General features: G+C 45.5%; 2 protein-coding genes and 1 non-coding gene across 3 annotated transcripts; 1 reads left to right on the forward strand and 2 right to left on the reverse strand.

Moving 5' to 3' along the window:
* Window positions 1-356: 356 nt before the first annotated feature.
* Window positions 357-429, reverse strand: TRNAA-AGC. The gene has a single exon. It is a non-coding gene; the product is annotated as a tRNA-Ala (tRNA).
* Window positions 430-16,477: 16,048 nt separating this feature from the next.
* On the forward strand, window positions 16,478-17,102 carry LOC120651107 (defensin J1-2-like). Its single transcript, XM_039928482.1, has 2 exons — window positions 16,478-16,563; window positions 16,701-17,102. Exons 1-2 carry the CDS (start codon window positions 16,500-16,502, stop codon window positions 16,967-16,969), a joined length of 333 nt encoding a protein of 110 aa, XP_039784416.1. The 5' UTR covers window positions 16,478-16,499; the 3' UTR covers window positions 16,970-17,102.
* Window positions 17,103-19,180: 2,078 nt separating this feature from the next.
* On the reverse strand, window positions 19,181-24,477 carry LOC120666028 (cation-transporting ATPase HMA5-like). Its single transcript, XM_039945845.1, has 9 exons — window positions 24,091-24,477; window positions 22,741-23,355; window positions 22,172-22,601; window positions 21,642-21,967; window positions 21,157-21,215; window positions 20,728-21,070; window positions 20,433-20,633; window positions 19,980-20,237; window positions 19,181-19,858 (listed from the first exon to the last, which is right to left on the reverse strand). The coding sequence occupies exons 1-9, from the start codon at window positions 24,379-24,381 to the stop codon at window positions 19,382-19,384; spliced, it is 3,000 nt and encodes a 999-aa protein (XP_039801779.1). The 5' UTR covers window positions 24,382-24,477; the 3' UTR covers window positions 19,181-19,381.
* Between the last annotated feature and the right edge of the window lie 1,246 nt (window positions 24,478-25,723).

The raw sequence follows: 25,723 nt of genomic DNA on the forward strand, positions 1-25,723 counted from the left end.
GGTCTCTTCACAGTCTAATAAGATCCTTAAATATTTTAGCTCAAAGTTATATAAGCTTAGAGTCCATCCCTTTTAGGGCTCGGTCTTTAGATTTTCTAGTTTAAAATTTTAGGCCATTTACCACCCCTAATTGTAAGTCATCAGCATCCAGAACAAATGCAACTTCATCGAGAACAAATTGCGTAGCCGGTCATCACGCTGATGTGGCCCCGTCCAGTAGATCCTCTCGCAGGCCAATGAGCAGAATTGCATAAGCCCAACCATGTTGTCTGCCGATAGCAGAATTGTGGGATTTTAAACGGGAACGCGTGCGGAAAGGAAAAAAAAATAATAAAACACGGAAAATAAAACGCAAATGGAGATGCGGGGTATCGATCCCCGTACCTCTCGCATGCTAAGCGAGCGCTCTACCATCTGAGCTACATCCCCTTAATGACACATGGCGGTCTATTTTCTTGTATGATCCTCCGAGCTGAAGTCTGAACAGAACAGGACAGTGCCTCCTCCATCGGGCGCTCCGAGCCGCTGCCGGCCGGAACACGGATGCAGATGCATTGGCAGGGTACAACGGAGGCGAAGCCGAAATACTATGCTGCAGTCAGCACGAGACGCCTCAGCGGACGGAAGCAGAGAATGCCAAAACGAGCCGATTCAGGTAGCGTTCGTCAGCTCCAAAACGACAGCGTTTGTCCAGCCAAAACTCCCAGGAATCATGCATGTATAACCAACCCAACTCATCCATATGAAAGTTGTAGGCCTAAGAAGAGCCCCTACAAGTTTTAGCGAGGATATTTGGATAAAAAAAATGCACATTTTGAAAGACATTGAGCTCCTTCTCCTCAGTTGAGCATGGGCACCGCCGGCCGGCCATTTCTGCAATCCCTGCCTCCTTGCTAGCAGCCGTTCCTTCTCCTTCAGCGGGCGAACAGAGCAAGACTCTGCAGCCGCGGGCCGGACGGAGACGGAACTCGGCGGCGCTCCATATATTTGGGGAGCAGATGCTTCAGTTGGTTTGTTGCTCAGTATGGCACGCGACTGCAGAGTTTGACTCCGTACCTGGAGGCTTGACTCTTTTGAAAGAAACTAAAGGTCACTTTAAAACTAACAAGATTCTTCTTAAAGCCAACATGAAAATCAAGGTGGTGCACCACTCTAGTGATAAATATTTTTCCCGTGCACCAGGCTAGCATAACGTGGCCTCGCCCCTTGGTCCGTCAAACCTTCATTTAGAAATTAGCTCACACGAAAATAAAATTTGCATTTCAACAAGAACTACTATCTTTGTCCCTAAAAAAAAAGGACTACTATCTTTGTCAAAAAATAAATGTAATTCTAGCTATGCACCTGGACAAGTGCATGTCCAAGCACCTTGTTCAGGTGAGGAGCCAGAATTCCACTTGTTTTTTGAGAATAAAGAAGTAATCAAGCTATTAGAAATATTGATTTAGTCATTCTTTAACGTATAACACTCGGAATGCTAGTATTTGTTATTTTTTAAAAAAGCAGACTTTAATTTCAATTAATACTCCTCGCAAAAAAAAAAAATAATACTGTTCAAATTTTACAGCATCATGCATGGAACATAATTAATGCTAGGCTTCCCTCAATTTGCATATAAGCCGCTGTTGGCCTATCCAGATTCCCCAAGTCGACACACTCATCCTCACCATCCTAGTCACACCCGAGTCAAGCAACAAGCCAATCGATCCTAGCCCATGGCTTGCAAGGTCACAGCCTTCGTTGCTTCTGTCTTGCTGCTGGCACTGGTCTTCGTATCTTACGGTAAGCACGCGATACTGAACACTCGTGCTATATTCCTGTTTCATAGGAATGAATCCTGTTTTTCTTGTTTTGTAAATTTTTTTTTTAAAAAAGAAGAAGATGTTTGATCGAGCAGATGCTGGTGTGGAAGCTTGGTGCCTCCAGTACGCGGCGCCGGACCCCAACGCCTGCCACAAAAATCGCGGCCTCGACCAGTGCCGCGACAAGTGCTTAGCCGTCGGCCAAGGCTTCGTAGGCGGGGCGTGTCTGAAGAATCCCGACGGCACCATCGGCGACTGCGTCTGCCTCAAGTGCGCCGACCAGCCGCCGCCGGAGAATGTTGAGCACTAGAAAAGGAGCATTGCTCTTCTAGTTACATGATGGTTTTGTACTGCTGGTACCAGCTGTGCCATGCAATTGGAATTTGGAACTGATAACTTGGTCTGCACTCTGCGCAAAGGATCGGAGAGGGTGATCGATGAATTGCATTGCAACGTGTGGTGAAAACTATTCCGCATTGCAACGTGTCTGAACCGCACCCGCCGCCGCCGGCCGGAGCTCGCCGGAGCGTCGAGCGCGTTCGGCGGCGTTCCATGCCAAGGCAAAGGCGCGCGCGGCACTGGCGCGCGGCTTCGGTCCATCGAGAGGCTCGCGCGTAGGCTTTCAACTCGAGATCCTGGGTGCAGGCCGCCGTGTATGGCCCCGCGGTGGCCGCCGGCGCCGGCGACGGTGGACTGCCGCGGCCGCGGGGCGGGGAGAGCGGCCGCACGGGGTGGACGGCGACCCAAATGCCGTCCAGGGGTGGACGGTAAATGAGTTACCGTCCAGGGTGGGTTGGTTTCTGGCCGTTTGATCGGGATTGGGCGGCCCAGATACGTTGCAGGAGAAGTTTAGTGGGAAGGAATTTATTAGAAAACCCCCTGCCAATCTATTTTTCCTCTCATAAAGACCCTCCCCTCTCTCCGACCCCTTTCTCTTCCCAGCGGCACCCCCGTGTCTCCCCGGCAGATCGAGGAGGCGCGGCGGCGGCAATGGCTGCAACGGAGAGTCTCGGAGGGTTAATGGGTGAGGTTTCTGCTGATTAAACTACTGGCATTTCTCCCAAGCTAGCAACCGAGAAGTTCGGAGTACCAATGTACCATTCCCATGAGAAGACTCCATGATCCTTCTCTCCCCACTCCTCCATGTTCTGACTGACGGTGTTCCTTATCCTACTTGCTTTCTTTCTGCACTCGACCTCCCTTGTTCAGCCAGCATCTTGGTTCTTGATCACATTGAATGGGTGCATACTTCCGTTGAACCAAAGCTACGAATAGGCAAATGGCCAAATAATTTTTTGGCAACGAAGCTTGAGCTTGTAAATGTATCGAACCGACCTCCAGCTGGAAGTCTGGAACAGGCTCTTCAAGGTAATTGTTGGAAATGTTGAATCCATAGATGACTAGATGATGCATTCAGATACGCTTTTTTTTTCACTTCATCTTCTACCAATCTACCGTGTAGTGACTAGCAATGCAGTAACGATAACGATACTGGCTTTCATGTCATGTCATGTCATGTCATGTCATGTCATGTCATGTCATGTCATGTCATGTCATGTCATGTCATGTGTGGGCTGTGGATAGGTAAATGCTAATGCTACTGCTCTGAAGATCCTTGCGGACGATCGAATTATGCTTTTGTCTGTGCATGGATTGAGCATCTGTGGGGTCTTAATAAGAAACAAAGTTACGCCACTGCGTTGGCATGAGTACATGACATGAAAGCATCACCATGACATGCTCTTAAGAAAGCAGCATGATCTGGATGTTCAATCCATATACAGACATGCATAATTCGATCGTGGGCTCTTAAGAAACAAAGTTTCTTGCACACCACGACATGGTCTGAGATGTTACAGGTCTGAATTCTCTGAAACACTGATAGAACATGGCGTGAAGTCTGTATCTGTATCTGAATATAATTCTCTGAATGAGTGTTGTTCTGCTGCTAGTGCGAAGGTGGACTCTCGTAATAACCATCATCATATAAACGGAAGACACATCTAGCCGAAAGCAGGCTGACGCGTTTCGTTCCACTGATCTCGGTGATCTGTACAGAAATCTATTTAGCCTCGTGCTTGTTCGGGAACAAGAACAACCTGGTGGCGATGGCGAACTGGCGGCGTAGCCTGCAATGACGGATCGAAGCGGGAGGAGACGACGAGGAACTGGCTCATGGATGTTTTTGCGGTCATGCAGGCCTAACCCGCTCGGTGTATGAACCGACAATGCCGCCTGCCGGAGCTCGCGCGGGGCGTCGGCCACGGGCCATGGCGGAGCACGTTTCATCGGCCTTCCATGGCAAGGAGAAGGATCGACGCCCGCGCCCAGCTTCAATCCATCGAAAGCTCATGTTCCGCGGACCCGCGGCACTGGCTCCTGCGTGGGCGCCGGCCGCCGCCACCCGCCACCGCCGGCGACGGTGGATTGCCGCGGCGGCGGGGCGTGAGCGTGAAGAGCGGCCAGAGGGGATGGACGGCAAACCAAATACCGTCCAGGGTGGACGGTATTTGAGATACCGTCCGGGTCGGTTTGTTTATGACCGTCCGATTGGGATTAGGCGGTCCAGATTCGTTGGAGGAAGATGCACAGTGCGAAGGAATTTCTTAGAAAAACCCTGCTGGCGACTTTTCCTTGCATAAAGGCCCCTGTCCGGTCTCCACTCCCCGACCCCTTCCTCTTCCCCGCGGCGCCTCCATCTGAGCTCCCCACCGGTTCGAGGCGGGGCGGCGGCCATGGCGGCAAGGTCGCTGTTGCTTAAACTTTTTGCGCTTCTCCCAGGCTAGCAGCCGTGCAGTGCGGAGCAGCATCACCACGCATGGGCAGACCGGCAGACTCCATGATCCTTATCTCCCTCCCTTGATCCCGTTCTGAAATCTCTCTGGTTAATTATTGGGCCATGCGCATGCAGTAAAAAGGATCGATCTTTCCTTGGCATGCATGTCGAGCTCTGAACTTTTGAGCATCTCCCATTTTCAAGCGCGATTTGTTCATCTCCCCTGTTCATGAGGATTCGGTGCTCAATCATCTCCGGTGAGTTCGACGCCTGCTGAATTATGCGCATGGAAAGTGCATCAACTTGTGGGCATCTGTGTATCTCTGGTTGCCATTTTGCATTTTGTTACTCGATCGCCTCCAGTTTCCAACCATATCTCACAGATTCACCAGCAGTGAACGTTGGCAATCAAATGAAAATACTGATCGTGGTTCATTGTTCTGTGTTAAGTGCTGAATTTCCTGCGCGTTGTCTCTGTACTGTTGAGCACTTGTCAACTGTCATCGCAAGTGGGACTTCTCAAAGTTTTGTTCTTCCTTACCGAAGTAAGTGAAAAAAACAAAGGAACAAATTATCATCACAAAGTAGGTACCCCAAGTATTTTTCTAAAATGTTACCAAGTCATGGAGGTAGCATGTTGATGGATTAGTTTTTTTTAAAAAAAATTATTCTTGACAATTATTTTTCATAACTAGTATATTTAGATAACAAAGTTTATTAAAATATACCCAATCGAAAGTATTGGATCATGTAAGTGGAGGGAATAATAATTAATAATACACTCCATGTATTTAGATAACAAAGTTTTTTTTAAAAAGATATGCAGGTCCATTAGTTTCTCTGATTGCACAAATCCAGGATGATTACAAGCGCATAATTGTTGCTGATGATAGCAGAGAAATTAAAAGCATGATATATGCCCTTCCATTTTGGCTGCCAATCAGTAATTAATAATACACTCCATGAATTTCACAAGTATGCATGCAGCACCCTAGCTTCTATATAATGCACATACAACTCTCCAAAATCTCCACCGTGCAAATAGCCACCACCTGCTTGGATCCATCCCCATCCCCATCCCCACCACTGAACTTTGAGTTGAGCTCAATCGATCTGTCATCAGCCATGGCGTTGCAGCCCTGCAAGGTCGCAGCAGCAGCCGCCCTAATCTTCATGCTACTTCTGACCACCGGTACGCGTGAGCTCAGAACGAACAAATCTCCACTCCATTTCCATTGCTCTACTCTATTTCTTGGGATTAATTAGTTGAAAAGTTGGGAGCAATGCGTCTTTAATTTTGAGATGCATGCACGCAGGTCTGCAGCAGGCCGGCGCCGTGTGCTCCGTCGTGGATCGCAGCAAGACGTTCAAGGGCGTCTGCGTGAGCAAGCCCCCCTGCGTCGCCGCCTGCGGGGGCGAGGGGTACCCGAACGGCTACTGCTTCTTGGACGTCGCCGACCCGGACCACCGTGTCTGCATGTGCACCGGGCCATGCCCGCCGCCGGCGACGACGCCGACGCCGCGGATGGTGAGAAAGACGATGATCCCATATTGATACAATCCTCTCGGAGGGGAAACAGTTAAAGAGTTATTTGTACGGCCTTAAACAAGATAAACAAATGAAGATTCAGTGTTGACATCTTGTGCCCGGCCGGCATGTGGCATCTCAACTTTATTTTTTCTTTTCAGTTTTTTTTTGGAAATATTTTTCTTTTCAGTTGAGCTTGTCGATCACCATGCTCCTGAATAACGTCCAGTGGCATGAGGGATGCCTGACATTCACATGAGGTCTTTCGGATTGGGACCCGCAGCTCGGACCATTCCAGCAAATTAAGATGAAATTAAAACTCTCGCCATTTAACCTGCTATAATATCATTTCTCAAAGAAACGGATGTGTTTAATGAGAATTTACGTGTCTTCATCCTTAAAACAAACGGAAACGAAGGTTGAAAAGAAGAACAAATGGATTGCTGTTATTTGGTAAAATATAAAGTACAATAAATGGGTTATCATTGTAGGTGCCAAAATGAAAGTATGACCCAAAGGCGCAAAACAGGCTAGTACTGCAGAAGTAGACCATCTTGATTCTGCTATACCATTTTTGCAGGCAGCGTTACCTTTCTGCTTAGAAAATGCATGCCAAATAAAACAAGATAGCCAATTCATGCAGTATCCAGTTATGAATGCTGCGGCTTAATCAACTTTTTGGAAACTTTTTAGCAAAAGATTTGCCTGATTAGTCAGGGTTGCAGTGCGACTGTAATCAATAAAGGAATACTATATAACATGGAATTTAATTCCTTAGGAAAAATATATGCATATCAATCAACTTTCCACCACATAAAGACGAAGGTGCTCCATAACCCCTTAAGAATCTTCTTCTACCTCTTAATCTACTCCATCCTAACCTTTTCCTCTGCTGAGGGCAAGTACATTGCTACACGTCAGCGGTCTCATAGCTCGTCTCATACAATGCCACATAGGATTTTTGGTGATGTGGAGGAGAGAGAGCGAGGTGAGAGAAAGAAGTCGTTGTTTTGCGAGACAACCGCCTCATAAGCTAAATTTTATGACTGTAATACAATTAGACCACCATTGTATGAGTTTTAGTTGCCATGCAACATACAACATTTTTTTTATTTACACAAATTAAGGAATTAAAGAGTTTCTATTAGACAACATATTGTATAAGTTGTCTAATAAGTCGTCTCAAAATTACGTGTCATCATGAGACTACCTATTAGACGACATCAATGTACTTTCCCAGATACGGGCACTAGTCCCCTTGTTCTCTGGTAAATTAAGCTTGTGGCGAGGGTAGATTTTTTTTTCTGACAGATTTACACTTGTCTATTCCGGCTTCATTCTTTGATTGATTGAGCAGGCACGCAAGCCAGGGAATGCGGTGCGTTCCCCAGCCCATCGCCGTTCTGCGACGACAGCAAGGACGCTTGCATCGCCTGGTGCATAAACGAGGGGTCCGCCACCGGAGTCTGCTACGGCGGCGGCGGCGGCGGCGGAGTGTGCCAAAGTCCATGCTCGGAGGAGGCGCAAGGTGGCCGGAGTGGTGCCGGCGGCGAAGCCAGTCAGGGCTCAAGGATCAGTAGGACCAAAATTAGCAATGTACCGTTCCCTATTCCTGAGGAGACACAGATGTTGCTTCTTTTTTCTCTAGCAACGGCAAAATTGACAAGAAACATGAGCCGGTTCATTACCATGTCGCTGCATGAATTTACAGTATTACAAATGGCGTCACGCATGCGTGGAAGGACCTGCAGCTCTGCTAGGCAGGGACGCTCGATCCGATTTTTTCTCGAGGTTTTCGTGTGATATTCATGAAGATTTTTTTTTCGCGACCGTGTCTAAGCACGTTTTTCATTAAGAGGAAAGAGAGATATTCATGAAGAATTTTAATGGAACTCCCCTCAAAATTGCCTCCGAATAAGAAGTCATGCATTTCATACTGAATGCTCATATGCACTGATCATGGCAGAGCTCATCATCTACTAGAATTAACTACACGACATACTTAATATATCTAAAACATAAATATATTTCTACGAGAATTTTTATTGTACATTTCAAATTATAGATCATCTGTTTAAGAAAAAAACATAAATAAAGCCATTTAGCAGGAGACGAAGCAATATGGTGGATCGTGATTTTGCCTTTTGTGGGCATGAAAGGACCACAACCAACGTGGAATCATTACCACCGATCACGATTTGGTATACATTGAAATATTACTAAAAATATTGACTGAGTTTAAAATATCACACAAATTCACTCAAATAAAAGGATTACATATATAATAATGTGACCATCTTGACCAGGGGCACATCCAACGTGGGCCCGGGGGGGGGGTGAGGCCCCCTACCCCTACGCAGTTTGCGGAGCACCCCTGCAGCCCCCCTCTATTTTTTGCGCCATAATAATAAGCAGTTGGAGGTTGAAGAAGCAGTTGAGAGCCCTCCGTAGTTTCATTTTTTGAATCCGCCCCTAATCTTGACTATGCCATGCCATTTTGTAATAAGGTCCTTGCCAAACAGGAATATTTTTGCGTAAGTTATACCTCGCCATTGTTACAGTTCATCAATCCCATGTGATTTCGACAAAATAAAAGATATCCAAAAATTTTGGGAAAAAAACGATTGTCCACCACCTCAAGCATTGATGCTTCTTGATGGATTCTCATCTCAAGCAATGCCTTCCATATGGCACCAAATTCATGGACCATGGGAAATTGGGAATATAAGGTTCGCTCTAATTTTAGTTTACAAGGCAGCAGCAATTTCTTGGGAAAGTTAAGTAGTGCTGTATATATGCGTAGCTGTCCATGCATCCTGCTCACATTCCACGACACATCACTAGTCTATCTATACTATAAAAGTTGAAACAATTGAAATTCTTTCTCACCGAGATTAGGTCCACTATATCCCTCACGGAGGCCCCACTTGTCATGACAAAAGTTTGACGAAAGAGTGTGTAGACTAGACTCACGAAATTGATAGATAGAAAATGTTTCCATCCAAAAGGCTTGTTTTTTTTCACCAAAATTTTTAACATACCCACCTATATTGTTCGCATGCCGCCAGAACATGTATATGGTGCTGATGACGGGGTTGGTTTTGTTTTCTTTCCTTTTATGGACACGCACACACGGTGTATGTTTGGAATGAAAACATAATATGCATGGCGCTAATGACGGGCGCTTCATTTTAAGAAGAAATTTGCATGCTTTGCTTCGTGATTGATTTGACTGCAAGGAAACATGCATGACCGAAGAGGTAGAGAGAAGCAGGCGTGCGCTGCATGTGGAATGGAAAATAGAGGCTGCAAATGGAATCAAAAATAGAGGGAAAGAAAGGAAAAACTTGCATAACGCATTGGAAGGAAAATATATTCACGGCACATGTCTCCCTTGCCCCGGCGTCCACTATTGCACCCATTGTTGTTCTGGACAACGGCGGCCCTGGCTGTCGGTGCGCTTGTCCACCGGCGCCCATCAATCTGCTGGCCACCGGTGCCGACTACCCGGCGGCCATCGTTCTACTTCGCATTGGCAACCGTCAATCTGGTGACAACCGACGCTCCACATCATTTTGTCGCTGGTAAACTTCTGTATGGTCTTCGCCGCCGGCGTTCCCGTTGCACCTTCCCACACTGTATGTTTTCAAGGAATGTCTACCTGCCACCAGCGTCTAGGCCTGTCCACCGTCGCCCGTTGATGTTCTGGCCACCGACGCCCGTCGATCTGCTGTTAAAGGTCGTTGCTCACCACTGTTGCCCCTGATGATAGATCGAGCTCCTTGGTGAACTGATAGAGGTGAGATTTTATTCTCATTTAAGCTGCTTATAGCGAACCACGTATTTTAGAGACCTGTGTTAATAGATAGCCATGATCCATGTAGTTTTTGTTATCATGGCTTAGCGCAAAATAGTGTTTTGATCAATTGAAGTTTTTTTTATAGCAATGGATGACCGTCGACCATTTGGAGATATCACAAACATGTTGTATCGTCGTAAGCGACAATTACATGAGGAGTCTGTTACCCATGATGTGGATCGTGGTATTTTTTTATGTGACTTATTTTTTAATAAATGTAATTATAAGCTTTCAACTTCTTGGTTGTGATGAATAAACAAATGAAACAAATACGTAGATGTTGCGTTGACCAAAATGCATTGACCATATGTAGATGTTGCGTCCGTGACTAATGAAACAAATACGTAGAATGACGTTATTCAGCAGCCGACTTCTGAGTTAAACGGGAGAACCATAGATGATTTTGATGATTCATGATTGCACTGTAATGTTTCTTTCGAAACAATTCCATTGGAAGATAAGAGCACTCCATACAAATCATCGGGTATTAAAGCTATGTTTTATGCATTGTACTAATTCACTAATGTTCATACATTCTTCGAGCCTGTTGTTCTTCCATAATTGTCTGTTACCATGCAACAGAGGGAAAAAGATAAAGAAAGATGGAGCGAAAGGTACTATAATATGTACTCAATATTTTACAAGCACAATACTAAATCTTTCAAAAAAAAAAAGGCCTTTGGGGGGTAAGGGCCCGACAAACTCGACCCATAGGGAGCCCGCCATTATGGACTCAACCCATTTTTTTACACTTTTCTATAGTATATAATTTAGTTGTTTTAGTAGTCGTTCGATGTAATCCAACTTAGCATTGTTATATCAATTTTGAGTCTTAAATTATTTTTAAATATAGCTTATTATTAAACACATATCATTTTTAAAATATAATTATTCTTTAACCACTAGTCCTATCAGTAGCCATTAGGTGGTCTCGATCAGCACTTGCATACCACACTAAGTAACCCTCAAGCAACTCAACAACACCAATCATCCCAAGATTTGGCCATGGGCAGCAACAACATGGCACGAGCTGTGCCTGCCATCATGGCATTGTTGGTGCTGATCCTCCTGTCTTCCAGTAAGTTCAGAAAATCTGCATGGTTTGGGCTTTGTTCTGGCTAATAATTTACCTCTTTTTTTCATGTGTCACAATAATCTCTCTGTGAACTACATTAACAGGAGGAGGAGCTGACAGCTGCGGCGTGCTCATCAGCGACGCTCCGATGTGCCGCGCCCCGAACGCGGACGCCTGCGAGACCTGGTGCTACCACAAGGGGTACAGCACCGGCGCCTGCTACGCCGGCGTCAACCGCCGGGAATGCATCTGCGAGAACCCGTGCTCCGAAGCGGCGCAGGGCGAGCGGCCGCCGTCGTTGGCGGCGGAGCTGATGAGCCGACTAGGGCGTGAAGATGCTCGTGAATAATCTGTTCTTCTCTTGGTTCGCCTACGTGTAACGAATCGTGAAAAGATATAAATTTTGCACTCATAAACACAGTTCGATTTTTTTTTGTTTCAAGCATGGGGAAAAACTGGAATTGGACCCTCCTTGTTTTCTCCTGTAGCGGTGCTGATCATGGGGGCCTCTCGATTTCCTTCTCCTTGGAAGACGTCGTTAAGAAAACAATTTAATTTCTACTTTCCGTTTTAAAATGTAGATTGTTTTGACTTTATCTAGGTTTGGAAATTTTGTCATGTATCTAGATATATATTATATTTATACTCACAATAAATATTATAATTTTAAAAAGCTAGAATGACCCGGAGGGGGTAGTAACATGAAAAACAATTCATCATCCCTTGACTCGTCACAAAGCAAGAGTTTTTTCTTAATTAGGCGGGGCCCCAAACAGTTCCTTGTAGAACCGTGTGATCCATGTCTCAAGAGCTGCTTGTCAATTTCCCCTTCGTCTTGATCGAGTGTTGGAAGTACTTAGTGCTATTATTCCCTAACAAGACGTCAGCCACTTCCGATGGCTGGTAATATTTGATTTCTTCTTCAATTCTCTTAGAGCAAATTAAAGCAAAGCTCAATTCAGTTTAGCTAGCTAGAGCCATGAATGGCAAGATCACAACAACTGCCTGCCTGCCTCTGTCTCCTCCTGACCTCAAGTGATAAGCTAAGTGACCGAGTTCAACCAAGCTCCAAATTAAGCATGGAACGGAGGAGATGAACCGTCTGATGATTCAGCATTCTTCAGGTTGTGCTAACTAGCACGCAAGGCCGGCCCTGGGCCAGTGCCGACCGGGCGACCGCACCGTGCCTCCAAATTGGGAGTCTCCAAAAATTGCTATACTAACAGATCTGTCAAGTCAAGTGCCATCAGAGTCCAGTACGTGCTAGCAGGACAGCATGAATGGCACTAGCACTTGGGGTGCTGCCATGTCGCCTGGCACTTATGCGAATTGGCACAGCTGCATGCCGTTGGATACTTGGATATACAGACATTTATACAAGGATTTGACAGCCAAAACCATACGATACTAGTACATTGGTACGTTCATGCCATACCCCCACCCCCTCCTCTCCTCAACAAAAATAAATGCCATACCCCCCCCCCCCCACTTCAAAAAAATAAATGCCATACAGATAAATAAATTTCCTCTATCCTGAGAGTGCCAAAACCAGGTTACGCGTATCCATTCTCGGATGCACGATGGTAATGACGAATCCACCCTGAACTCTATAAATAGATGGCTGTGCCCTTCACTTCCTCCATCCTCACCCAGCAAAGTTTAAGTCAAGTTCAGTTCAGCCATGGTGAAGGGCAAGATCGCCCCAACGGCCATGCTCCTGCTCCTGCTCCTGCTGCTCGCCTTCGGTTAGTGATCGATTTAATCCACCAAAATACCAAATTAAAGCATGGAAGCGAATAATAACTAGTCATCACAAGGCATCAGATGGTAGACTGAATCTGGTCATGCATGCATGCAGGTGCTGATGCTGATCGGTGCGAGACGCAGAGCAGGGGCTACAAAGGGGCCTGCAACAATCACAACTGCTGGGCCGTCTGCATGACCGAAGGGAACACCGGCGGGTTCTGCAAGGTCAAGCTGGGTTGGAAGTGCGTGTGCACTAGAGAGTGCGGCGGCGGCGGCGGCGCACCAAAAGTCCCGCCACCAATCCTTGCTCGATCTTGCTAGTCGCTGGAGACCATGCATGCATGAAGAGCTGAGAGAGCCGTGTTAACCTTTGTTTGTGTCATTGTGTGTGATGGGAGAGACGCGTGTCAACCTTTATTTGTGTGTGATGCATGGTCTTACATTTGTGCAAGATATTTGTTGGTATTTCTTAACGTTTCACAGAATAATCCGTAACGTTTCACAGAATAATCCGTAAGTACACTGAGATATAGTTGTAGCATTTTATCCGGAGACTCAGAGAGTATTTATGGTATCATATATTTTTCTCAGAGAACGAAGGTGTAACGGTCTTCTAGCTAGTTCACTCTGAAGAACAAGAAATGGAATGACCTAGGTAGTGAGGTTTGTCTAAGGGAAAGAATCAAGAAAAGGTATACTTAGAGCCTCTTTGGCAGGGCTCCAGAGGGTTTCCTTTATCCTCTGATATTGGCTGAAATTTCCGATATTTCCCTTTTATCTCTAGGGTCCGATAAAATTGGATATCGGCCAAATTTTTCCTATTTATCCTGCTTCTACATAGATGGCCCAAATTCAGCCGCGCGATGATCCGCACTCATAATATAGTATTCTTATTTTTATCTATGAATAAGTGATGTTTAATAGCTTAGAAATAGTTTCAAATCAAATTCTATGAATTTTTTTGAAATAATTTATTTTTTTTGAATTTGGTTCGATATTTCTGATATATCTTGTTTATCATATTTATCTATGACCACAGATAAATTTTTATTTCTGATAATGAAAACCCTCCAGCTCCGGCTCTAAACTGGCTCCAGCAAGAGCCCTGCCAAACAGGGTGCTCCATCGTCAGCTCTACCAACACCAAATTAAGAGAGCTGAAGCTCTTTTGGGGGTGCTACGGTGGAGCCGGTGGAGCCACAAAACATGACTCCACCGGCTCCAGCCCTTGGAGAGCCCTCTCAAACGGAGCCTTAAGCTATTACTCATTTACTTCGAGCATTAGTTTGACCATGATCTATGAGAGACCTCCGGCCAACAGCTCTACACCGAACCCTAACATTGGGAGAATACACAAACCACGGCGAAGCGTGGCAGATGAACAGGGAGGTCAGCACATGCCGCCTACCTCTACAATACCGTGGGACTCGAGGCAAACAAAAGTAATCAAAGGTATAGACACCACGCCTATGCCGTCAACTACTGCTCTACCGTTGACCAGGGTTTACCCATCTTTATCAGGGGCCCTCTACTAGAGCTTCTGCTACCAAGATCGGAAGATGATCCCGCAAACGAATAACAACGGAAGAATAACTTTACCAAGAACTTAACCACTTAGACAAACTCAGATACTTACTCAAATGATTCTTATCCGACGAGGTACAAGCCGAAGAAAATCGCCGACAACCCCGGCACTACTCTCTACTAGAGCATCCGCTACCAAGAACGGAAGATGATCCCGCAAACGAATAACAACAGAAGAATAACTTTACAAGAACTTAACCACTTAGATAAACTTGGATACTTACTCAAATGGTTCATATTCGACAAGGTACAAGCCGAAGAAAGTCGCCCAACAACCCCGGCACTACTCCACACTTCTCCTCCCTCACTCCCTATCCTAATTCCTAATCCTACAAGTAGGTATAAAGTCGAGTCCCTCTTCATCACTTCTCGTTCACCTGTATCTTGGTGTGTTGGTACGGTGCGTGTGTGAATGAGAGGGGAGGGCCTCCTTTTTAGCCTCCAAGGCCGGTTCCCGCCATCCTTGTGTATGGAAACATTATCCATCGCTTTGAGGAAGAGTAGGTCTACTCCACGTCAAAATGCACCTAGACGGAAATCCATCAGGGTTCGACCAACCCCAGCTGGAGCTCCTCGGCTCTATTTTCCTCTAGCTGGCTAACAAGTGGGCTCTCATCTTACCCCTTCGGTGCTCGTTCCTTGGCGCGCCCATTTGGTCTGGTTTGTGGGCTCTTCTTGTAAGTTTGACATAGAACGATATCTTTTATGCTTTTCTTCTGCGTTCACTTGTATTTTCCCTTGCTCACTTGTGGGTGCTTGCATATCATAATTCACTAAAACTCGTGGAACCAATTAGAATCAAACTCTATAGCTAAGTTTGGTGATTGATTGTTATGAAAAGATGCAGGAGTTAACAGTTGAATTTCTAACTTAAGGACCGTCAACACAATCTCAAAATTTGAGCTAAATAGTAATGAAATGGTTTTGTTACTTGCTACCGAGTGATTGAATTTGGTTGTTTTGCTTATCACACCTATGTTTTACTAGATTTGTTAAAATTTAATTTTGCGTGCGGAAAGAATCTATGCATAAGAGCCGTTGACGACTCATATTATATATATAAATTACACAAGGCTTAAATATCGTATTTTCTCGAAGAAACGCGTGCATTGTGATTATCTCACGTCCACTAAAGATTTCGATGTCTTATATAAGTGCCGATATACAACCAACTTCGGGTCATTTATTGCAATTTTTCTGCCTCTGCGTTAAGCCATGTCATCTACTCCTATGTAGCCGTGTAATTAATTGTTGTAGCAGGCCCCACATATCCATTGGATTATTCAATAATAACTTCAAGCCATCGTGTATATCCATTAGATAGACTCATCTCTACGTGTGTATCCACTGGATTGGTTCCATTCTCTAACTTCCTTACTTTGCCATGGTCACTGGTATGTTTTCTATTTTCTTTATTTCTATCTATTAGATCAACTCAATCTCTACCCATATAACCGTTGACTGCCTTTCTAGAATCGAATTTTCCACTGCGCATGCAATTAGTTGTCTTGACACTTTTAGCCTTATAGAGGTAACAGTTTATCTCGGTATCCTTATGAATCGTATCATCATATACTTCTTTTTTTTATTTTGACAAAAATCGCGATAATAAGGATAAGGGCCAGGGCACAAAGATAAGCAGGACGACCAAAATTAGCAATGCAAACCACGTGAAGAACAAATTATTCACAAGTATCTTCTTCACGCCTCCATAAATTAGAGAACAAAGTTCGATTTCTTCAAGTATGGGGAAAACTGGTAAATTAGCATGGTGTTTCCGTTAAGTACTTAATTAACGTACAGCAGAGCGCGCAGCTTGAAACCGTTGGATACAGACATTTATTTATTCAAGGATCAGATATCTAAACCATACCATACTGCGTGCATTGCTACATTCAGATTCAGACCCCCACCGCAAATCTGCAGCAGGATACGAACAAATAAATGCCACAAATGATAAAATAGATTAATTACCTCTATCTTGAGAGTGGCAAGACCAGGATATGCGTATCCACTTTTTGGATGCGCGATGGTAATGATGAATCCACCCTGAACTCTACAAATAGATGGGTGTGCCCTTCACTTCCTCCATCCTCACCCAGCAAAGTTCAGTTGAGTTCAGTTCAGCCATGATGAAGGGCAAGATCGCCGCAACGGCCATGTCCCTGCTCCTTCTCCTGCTGCTCACCTTCGGTTAGTGATCGATTTTTTTTGAAAAGATGTTAGTGATCGATTTAATCCATCAAAATACCAAATTAAAGCATGGAAGCGAATGACTAGTCATCACTAGGTGTCAGGTGGTGACTGAATCTGCTCATGCATGCATGCAGGTGCTGAGGCTGATCGGTGCGAGGCGGGCAGCAGGACCTATAAAGGACGCTGCAATAATAACAACTGCTGGGCCGTCTGCATGACCGAGGGGAACACCGGCGGGTTCTGCAAGAGGATGGGGACCAAGTGCATGTGCACTAGGGAGTGCGGCGGCGGCGGCGGCGGACCAAAACCCCCGCCCGGCGGTGGGGGTGACCGTGACCCACCGGTCCTGGCAGGGGGTAACAACCAAGCCCTGCTGGGGAGGAGGGGAGACCATGCAAGATGAAGAGCTGAGAGAGGCGTCTCAACCGTTGATTGTGTCATTGTGTGTGATGGTCTAACTCTTTTGTGCATGATGTCTTGAGATGATGGCAATTGTAATAAAATGGTTTTGTTGCTAGTACCGAGTGATTTTGGCTGTTTTACTTATTACATATCTATGTTTGCTATTTACTAGATTTGTTAAAAATTAACTGTGCCTAAAGAAACTAAGAAAGAATCTATGCATAAGAGCCGTTTTGCCATCCTTGGAACCGGAGGTACCACCAAAATATAATCAGAAATGCAGCAAATTTTAGCATCGACGATCATTTCTTATAATTTTGTGGTACCTTGACGATTGTGTCGGGTACTATGATTTGGGGTACCCTAACCAGGGACTAAAACTCCCCCCCAAAAAAAAACAACGCAAAACACAACCCAGCATATGGCCCAAACTCTCTTCGGGCACGAGAATCTCGAGTACACACTTGGCCCACGGACCAACACTACGGTACGGCCCATCCGAGGCCTCACCAGCCGCGGAGCGATCTCCGTCTCGCTCGAGGGCTCCCTGCCGAGGCCCCTCGACGTGCAGACGATCTTCGACTCGCTCGAGGCTCCCTCAGCCGAGCCCTCCGTGGACCCTCGGCACGGGGGAAACTCCGCATCGCTCGAGCCCCCCTCGGCAGACTAAGGAGGCGGCCCAACCACCCGACGGGACGGGGCGCATTTACTCGCCAACCATTCCGCGGCGTGGGGCGGGTGTCAGACGGTGTTGGGCAGCGTCAGCTGGTGTCGGCCACCATGCCACACAGCGGACGTGACCGGCGTCTCCTCAACCTGCGCCCGCCATTGTGCCGGTATTCCCGGCGCGGGGCAGGTCTGCGGCGCACAGTGCGGACTTGCCTGTCACCGTCCGCCACTGTGCCGCCCACCTTGTGTACTTTTTCCCTCTGCAGGACCCTCGGCGGGCATGGGCAGCGACCCTTGGACACAGTACGGCTTTTGACCGGGGAAAGACCGGAGTCTTCAGCACTCGACGCCCCACCTCATCCGACGTAGGGCTCTGCGCACTTATATAGCTATTGCCACGCCGTCGGCTGGCGCCACATGATAAGGACGCGCTTCGGGCATGGGCGCAAGGATTCACAAGGACGGTGACCATGCCCAACATCATGCTCTATGACAGGAGCTGCCAACTGTTCTTCCCCGGATTGGGGGAAAAAGATGACCCCGTAGACCTCCTACACGTGTAACTTTCTCCTCCTTGGTCTATAAAAGGAGGGGGAGGACCTGCATGGGCGACAAGGAACAACCACGAGAACACACGCTCTCACTCCACCCGATATTGGCACTCGTCTCAATCACCCCTAGCACATCCAGGGACTTGAGAGCCCCTCTCCCTCTCTCGCTCAAGCTTGTACCCCCTACGACAAGTACTCCGGTGCAAGTAATACAGTGTCTCCCTTTCTGCTGGACGTACGGCCTCCTTGGCCGGAACCAGGATAAACCCGGTGTCATTGTATTCCTCTTGCATCAACCATTTAGGGACAGGAACACGCAGCACATTTACTAGTTGGTGCTAGACCGCGAGGTCCGGACACCGACAGATTGTATAAATTTCGAGTTTCGACGATTGTATAAATCACACAACGCATGCCTTATGATTATCGCTAAAGTCACCAAAATATAACCAGATGATTTGTTAATTTTTTTATTTTTATATCTTACAAACAAAGTCGAGTTTGGACAGATATTTTATAAGGGTGTGTATCGTCATATCATCTATATGTGTGATTTTTTTTGGTGAATTTAGATGACTATTTTACCGTGGTTTGCATGGGTTTTCACAAAGGTTGTGATTTCCACGAGATATGTTCCCATCTTCTATAGATGCCAGTATACAACCATGTACTGCAATTTATCTGCCTCTTCGTTAAGCCATGTCATCCATGTATTAGTTGTAGCCGTTAATTGTTTTTGCAGGCCCTACACATCCCATTGGATTAACTCAATAACTTCAAGCTACCGTATATCCATTAGATTGGCTCATCTCTACCTTCATATCCACTGGATTGCACACACATGGAATGATTTTTTTTTTGTTACGAATACAATTTCTCTCGATATCTTTATAAATCATCTAGCCGTATGTTTTTTCTAACAAATTACATTCCTGAGGAAAATAAGAGGGGTCTAAGCCATTTTTTGAAGTAGCAACACTTCATTGTGCAACTGATAACTTTGCAAAGAGGAATTACTCAATGCAGGAGGATTGAGACTAACATGCATTGCAACTCCGTCGCAAAATGTTGGATATGTACAAGTGTTTGTCCCTCAAAACTGCACGTCTGCACCAGACATTCACGTGGTCGCAGGCACCACTTCCATTTCTTCACCGGTGACGGTGAACTGACACGACACAACGCCCAAAATTTCACTCCACTGTTATCTGCAGCACGGTGGTGAGCCTCGGTTTCCTGTACCTCCTCAGCAGCAGGGAGGAGCACACCACGCTGACGGACGAGAACGCCATGCACGCGCCGGCCAGCCAGGGCGGCATCTGGAGCCCCGTGAATGGGAACAGCACGCCGGCGGCCACGGGGATGGCCACCACGTTGTACGCCATGGCAAAGAAGTAGTTCCACCGGATCCGGCTGAACGTCTTGCGTGAGAGGTCGATCGCCGTGATCACGTCCTCCAGGTTATTCCGGACCAGCACGTAGTCAGCCGCCTCGATGGCAATGTCGGTTCCAGCACCAATGGCCATCCCGACATCAGCAGCTGCCAGAGCAGGGGAGTCATTGATGCCGTCTCCTACCATGGCGACTACACTGCCGTCCTTTTGGAGCAAACGGATAACGTCGGCTTTTCCAGCTGGCATGATCTCCGCTCTCACATCATCAATCCCAACCTGTAGAACCACAATAATGTCAACATTTCACATCAGAGGATGAGCACATACTGGCAAGCGGTTGCGTGATGGTGAAATGCAGATGTTATGCTAGCAATAGAACAATACTAACTGAACTGACCTCCTTTGCAACCGCTTGTGCCGTCCTCCAGTTGTCCCCAGTGACCATAACTGGATGAACACCCATCTTTTTTAGGCCTTGTACAACCACAGCAGCCTCCCTTTTCAAAGGATCTGTTATCCCAATCAAGCCAATGAAGCCACCATCATATGCTACGAGAATACCAGTTTTTGCACTCAGCTCCATGTCTACCAAGAAATGTTCAGCTTCATCAGGAATGTTTACTCCGTTTTCAGTTATCAAAGCACGGTTCCCTACCTGAATAGATATTTAAGTGTCAATATACCAATTTCATATTAATTCAAGAAGGTAACACAGTAAGTTCTAGCCTACCCCAACTTGCTTGGGAAAAAAGGCTATGTTGTTGTTGTTGTAAGGTAACACAGTAAGTCAAGTCTATCCTCCAATTATTTGAAGATGCACAGTAAATGATAGCTGCATTCTTCAACTCACCAAAATTTTCTTCCCATTGATCCAACATTGGATCCCTTTGCCAGGCAAAGCAGAAAAGTCTGTGGCTTCCAGAAGCCACTGGGAAAGAATCTTTTCTCTTCTTTTCTTAATGCTGTCTTTTGCTGAGGGAAGTTTGCCAAAGAAATGGAAATGAAATGCATAATCCAAGATAGCTTTTGCAAGTGGGTGTTCACTGCTTGCCTAAAGTACAGAAAACAAATAAGATTAGCAGTTTCCAACTTTGATGGAAGCGGCATAAGAAACTAATGCAATGCATTTTTTTTGTTCATCTCACCTCTGCAGAAGCAACCAATGTGAGGAAATCCCCCAGATCCATTCCTGAAAAAATCTTTGCTGTTGTTACAGTAGCCTTTCCTTGGGTCAGTGTTCCAGTTTTATCGAAAATAACATATTTCACATTCTGAGCTCTCTCCAGTGCATCTCCACCCTTCACAAGTACTCCATGATTAGCCCCAACTCCAGTTGCTACCATAACCGCAGTTGGTGTTGCCAGACCAAGAGCACATGGACAAGCAATCACCACAACAGATATGGAGAACATGAGGGAGAAAACAAAGCAATTGCTACTTTCAGCAGACCATGAGTTTGGATATGCTCCCAACCATCCACATAGAAACCTAAAAAGGTCAACAATGCATGAGTTGGAAACTTCAACGTTGATACCCACAGTACTGAGTACTGACGTCAGGGTCTTGAAACTTACCATGCAAGGAATGTCAGTAAGGACAAGGTGATGACAATAGGAACGAAAATGCTGGCCACCTAAAATAGGCATAGGTAATGTCAGCATTGACAAAAGGGACATGGGATTACAGGTGTTCATAAAAGAGCAAGAGGACCCTGCGAATCAAGACTTTATGAATCCCTAATATAGCCAGGTTTAACAAAAAATCGTGACACGTATAAGAAAGGTGATCTATAATAATTCGAAAAAAAAGAAGGAAAATCAACCAAGTTATGCCAAGTAACAAGAAATGTAAACAGATGTACAAAAATTGACGTACATAATTTAAATTCCTCTACGCTGCACTTTAAATACTAAAAACAAACATAAGAGTCAATAGCAATAAACATCAATTTAGAAAAAAGAATTAAGGTGCCTGAAACAATGCTTTACAGATTTAACATTATACCTATACAGAGTAATAGACAATCTTTATTAGCTAAGGAGTTGAGGAGTGTACTTACATAATCAGCAAACTTCTGAATAGGAGCCTTAGACATTTGGGCAGTCTCGACAAGAGATATTATCTGACTCAGAACTGTCCCGGATCCTACTTTGGTCGCTTGTATATGAAGAACACCATGCAAGTTCATTGTGCCTCCAATTACTGGACTGGATACTTCCTTCGAGATAGGCACAGATTCACCAGTTACCATACTCTCATTAACATGGCTTGTACCCCAAATGACTACACCATCGGCAGGAACCTTTGAACCAGGAAGAACTTTTAAGGCATCACCAGGTTGTACTAACGATGCATCAATCTCCTTCTCGCCTGAATATTTTCCTTCTGTATTTGGGAAAATATCTTTAAGTTTGATGTGTGCAACCGGCAGTGAAAACTGAAAATTGTATGTGTGATAGGCTAGCAACCAGCTAAGGTTGAATGCACAACCAAAAAGAAGATTTGTAATATATGAAGGCTGCTTATGTGAGCTTTCTAGAACTGCTGAACATTATTATTGCAAGTAGTTGCGCATTTTGGATCACATACCTTTGTCCTTCAGAAGTAGAAGCGCTGTAGCTGGAGCAAGCTCTACAAGCTTCTTGATAGCATCCGATGTTTTTCCTTTTGCAAGCACCTCCAGGTACTTCCCAAACAGCACAAATGTAATTATCATGGCACTTGTTTCAAAATATATTGGAGGATGAAATCCAGTGAATGCCCCATAAAGAAGTGCACAAACTGAATAGACATATGAAGCGGTAGTGCCAATAACAACTAAAACATCCATATTTGTAGAGCCATGTCTTAGGGCCCTATAAGCTGCAACATAGAATCGTTTGCCAACAACAAACTGTACCATGCTAACCAGAATCCACTTCAGCAGATCTCCTATACGAAATGGTCCAAGGTGCATGCCTAGGAATGAACTGATTAGAGGTATGTGAGGGCAAACCATGCGGATGAAAAATACAGGAATCTGGTGCAAGGAAATCAGTGGCGAGTCAGTACAAGTAGCACACGAAGAGTCTTGTCAATGGTATTTATATTATTCAAATAAAACATATCATGAAACCATAAAAATGAAACTCTAGGATAGCTGGGAAGAAAAAACTTACACTTAGTAATAAACTAGAGCGAAGAAGATGAAGCGTCTTAGAGGCCTCCTGTGCATCATTTGAAGCAGCTCGTAAGTATGGGTTCTGTACATGAGCTTTCAGTCTGTCATTGCTTTCCATCTCTATGGTATCTACAATCTGTCTCAAACCAACTACTTCAGGATCAAATACAATTTCAACTTCAGAGTTTCCAAAATGTACACCAAACTGACGCAAGCCTTCTATTTTCTTCAGGATATCATGCAATACATCTACATCTCCCTCAGTATGCAACCCAGTCACACCTAATAAAACCTTGTCCTGCTCGCTACTTTGTAACAGCGCAGCGTCAAAACCAGCATCCTCGATAGCCTGAACAATTTCATCTTTGCTAATGGCAGAAGGGTCATACTCAACTTCCCCCAATGATGTTGCTAATGCAACAACTGCTCTTTTTACACCGGGCAATTTTTCCAAGATCCCCTCAACTGAGTTCACACATGCTGCACAAGTCATTCCCCCTATCCTAAATTGGCCTGACAAAGTCTTCTGAGATTTCGGCTGTGAAACAGTAGAGTCTGGTAGAATTTCTGCTTCGAACCCAGCATCCTCTATCGCTTCCACGATGTCTTCATCCTGCATAAAACAAGCTTCGAATATAAAGTAAATAAACTCCTAATGAATTGAATTTTATATAGAATACTTCATGTTGGCGCCATTGCAGAGACTTGAAGCAAAAGGAAGTTAGTTGCTACTGTAGTACTAAATGTCTGCCGACTGGCTGTCCAGGAAACAGTTGTGCTATTTAAAATGACTAATATATATATTTGAGATCCTTGGAGATTGTCTGCTGGTTCCTGCTACTAATATTAGTTGATCACGATAACTGCACATAGAGGATTATTAATCAAAATTGCGAAAATCTCTCAGCGTTCCTGTTAAGAGTGGCTGAGATCCATAATCGCCATCGATCCCGCTGTTATCGCTTCCAAACACAGGAAACACCAGTCCAACAGAATCAGTAAAAAAATCGTCACCTATTGCAGCTCCAACGAATTCAAAGCGCCAGCGTGAACCAGAAACAAACAGGAGAAAAACAGAAGACAACTTCGGAAGCTCCTCTAAACTCAGCAAATCAAGGCAGGCACGGACCGCTTCCCATCATAACCACCCTAACCAACAAGCCGCAGCTGAATTTCCCGCCCCCGAGCTCCGCAATTCCCGAGCGCGACGCCAGCACGACGCTAGAAATCCACTCGATTCGGAGCTACAGCGCGCGCGAGAGGGAAAAAAAATCCACCGATAGGGCCGGCGAGGCTGACGGGGCAACGGGATGGGAGGGGATCACGGGGCCAGCCCGGGGTCACGTACCTTGGCGAGCGCGGGGTCGAAGACGACGTGGGCGCGGTTCTGGAGCAGCGACACGGCGGCGCGGCGCACCCCTCGGCGCGCGGAGAGCGCGGCCTCGACGGCGCCCGTGCACGCGGAGCACGTCATGCCGGCGACCCGCACCTGCACCCGCCGCATGCCGGCCTCCTCGTCGCCCTCCCCCTCCGCCGCCCCTACGGGGCCGGCCTCCACGTCGTATGAGCCCAGCAGCGCGACCTCTTCCATCTCGTCGCCCGCGCCGCCGGCGAGCGCCGTGAGCTGGAGGTGGGCCATGGCCGTCAGCGGCGGGGTGGGGCCGCGGCGGAAATGTTCGGGAGGGGAACGGGAATCGGGGAGGTCGGACGGGACGGACGCGCAATGATGGGAGGATGCGGGGGGCCGGTTCGAAACGGGGCGTGGAGCTCGAGGGGGTTTGTGCAAATGTTTCGGGATTGAGTCGATTGTGCTACTTGCCCGGGTCGTGGGTTGGTAGGTGGAGTTGACGGGAGATTCAGATGTTGACTTTGGACAGATTCATCACGGTTGAAAAAGGGGGAAAATACTCCTAGCTCGTTCTAAATTTGGTTGAAAATCCAAATCAACGTTGCAATGTTGTTTGAACTTCCCCATTATTTGTAACGTCAGTTTGGATCCGATCCAAGTTTACCCGTCATCTTAGCTCTTGCTTCACAAGTAAATGAAATGCGCTACAAGACTTAGACCTCATTTGATTTTTTTTTCAATTTAAATCACAAGTTTCGTCACATCACATGTTTACACATCAATTACGAGTATTAAATATAGACTTATTACAAAACTAATTTTATAAGTCGTGATTTAATCACAAGACGAATCTATTAAACTTAATTAGTCTATAATTTGACCACTAATTGCTACGTTAACTATTCACTAATCATGCATTAAAAGATTCGTCTAGAGCTCTAATAGCAATTTATACAATTAGTTTTATATTAAATTAACATCTAAATATTTGAATTGACATTCAAATAATCGATGTCGGAGTATACGTAGCTGTGCCAAATCCATGAGTAGGATATCCGCTCGTAATTACGTTGTTATTATTATAAAAGAAACGTATTACATTGAAGTAAATAGTTTGATAAAATTAATCTAAAAAATAGTTTGATAAAATTGTAACGATTTGGCACCCTCCGATTGTTACTTTTCCCTTCCTGCATTCTTGTTTTTTTTTCTCCTAACGTCAACTACAATGTGTTTTCGTCTTTCTTTCTACGAGTGGTCAAGTAGTACGACAGAAAAGGCGCCTGTCTGGGCAAGAAAAAATTAACCCAAGTGTTAATTGGCGACTGTGCTAAATTTTTAGCACTAGTGTATTCAAAAGGAGTGCTAATAGGGTAGACTAGAGTTTAGCCAAGGCTTAAAATCCGTAGTAAAGATATAAGAGCAATTCCAGTAGGGCTTTTAAATTTGGATGAGCAAATATCTATATAGAAGTCCACTTCTAAATTTTACTCACTTGTATTTCAAAAAAACAATTTACTCAATCAAATATAGGCATCCACTCCAGCAGGCCGAGTAAATTGGGCTTTTATAGAGGGCTCATAGTTGGCAGCCCAAATAGAGAGTCACCAAATTGGGGGGTGGGGGGAGAAAT

This window comes from Panicum virgatum, chromosome 1K (assembly GCF_016808335.1).
Source record: "Panicum virgatum strain AP13 chromosome 1K, P.virgatum_v5, whole genome shotgun sequence".
Taxonomy (NCBI): Eukaryota; Viridiplantae; Streptophyta; class Magnoliopsida; order Poales; family Poaceae; genus Panicum; species Panicum virgatum.

Coding starts and splice junctions, on each gene's coding strand:
- LOC120651107 (XM_039928482.1), top strand. CDS start 16,500: ATGATGAAGGGCAAGATCGCCGCAACGGCCATGTCCCTGCTCCTTCTC. Junction 16,564..16,700: donor TCTCCTGCTGCTCACCTTCG/GTTAGTGATCGA, acceptor GCATGCATGCAG/GTGCTGAGGCTGATCGGTGC.
- LOC120666028 (XM_039945845.1), bottom strand. CDS start 24,381: ATGGCCCACCTCCAGCTCACGGCGCTCGCCGGCGGCGCGGGCGACGAG. Junction 21,968..22,171: donor TCTACTTCTGAAGGACAAAG/GTATGTGATCCA, acceptor TCCCAAATACAG/AAGGAAAATATTCAGGCGAG. Junction 21,216..21,641: donor TTCAGAAGTTTGCTGATTAT/GTAAGTACACTC, acceptor TGCCTATTTTAG/GTGGCCAGCATTTTCGTTCC.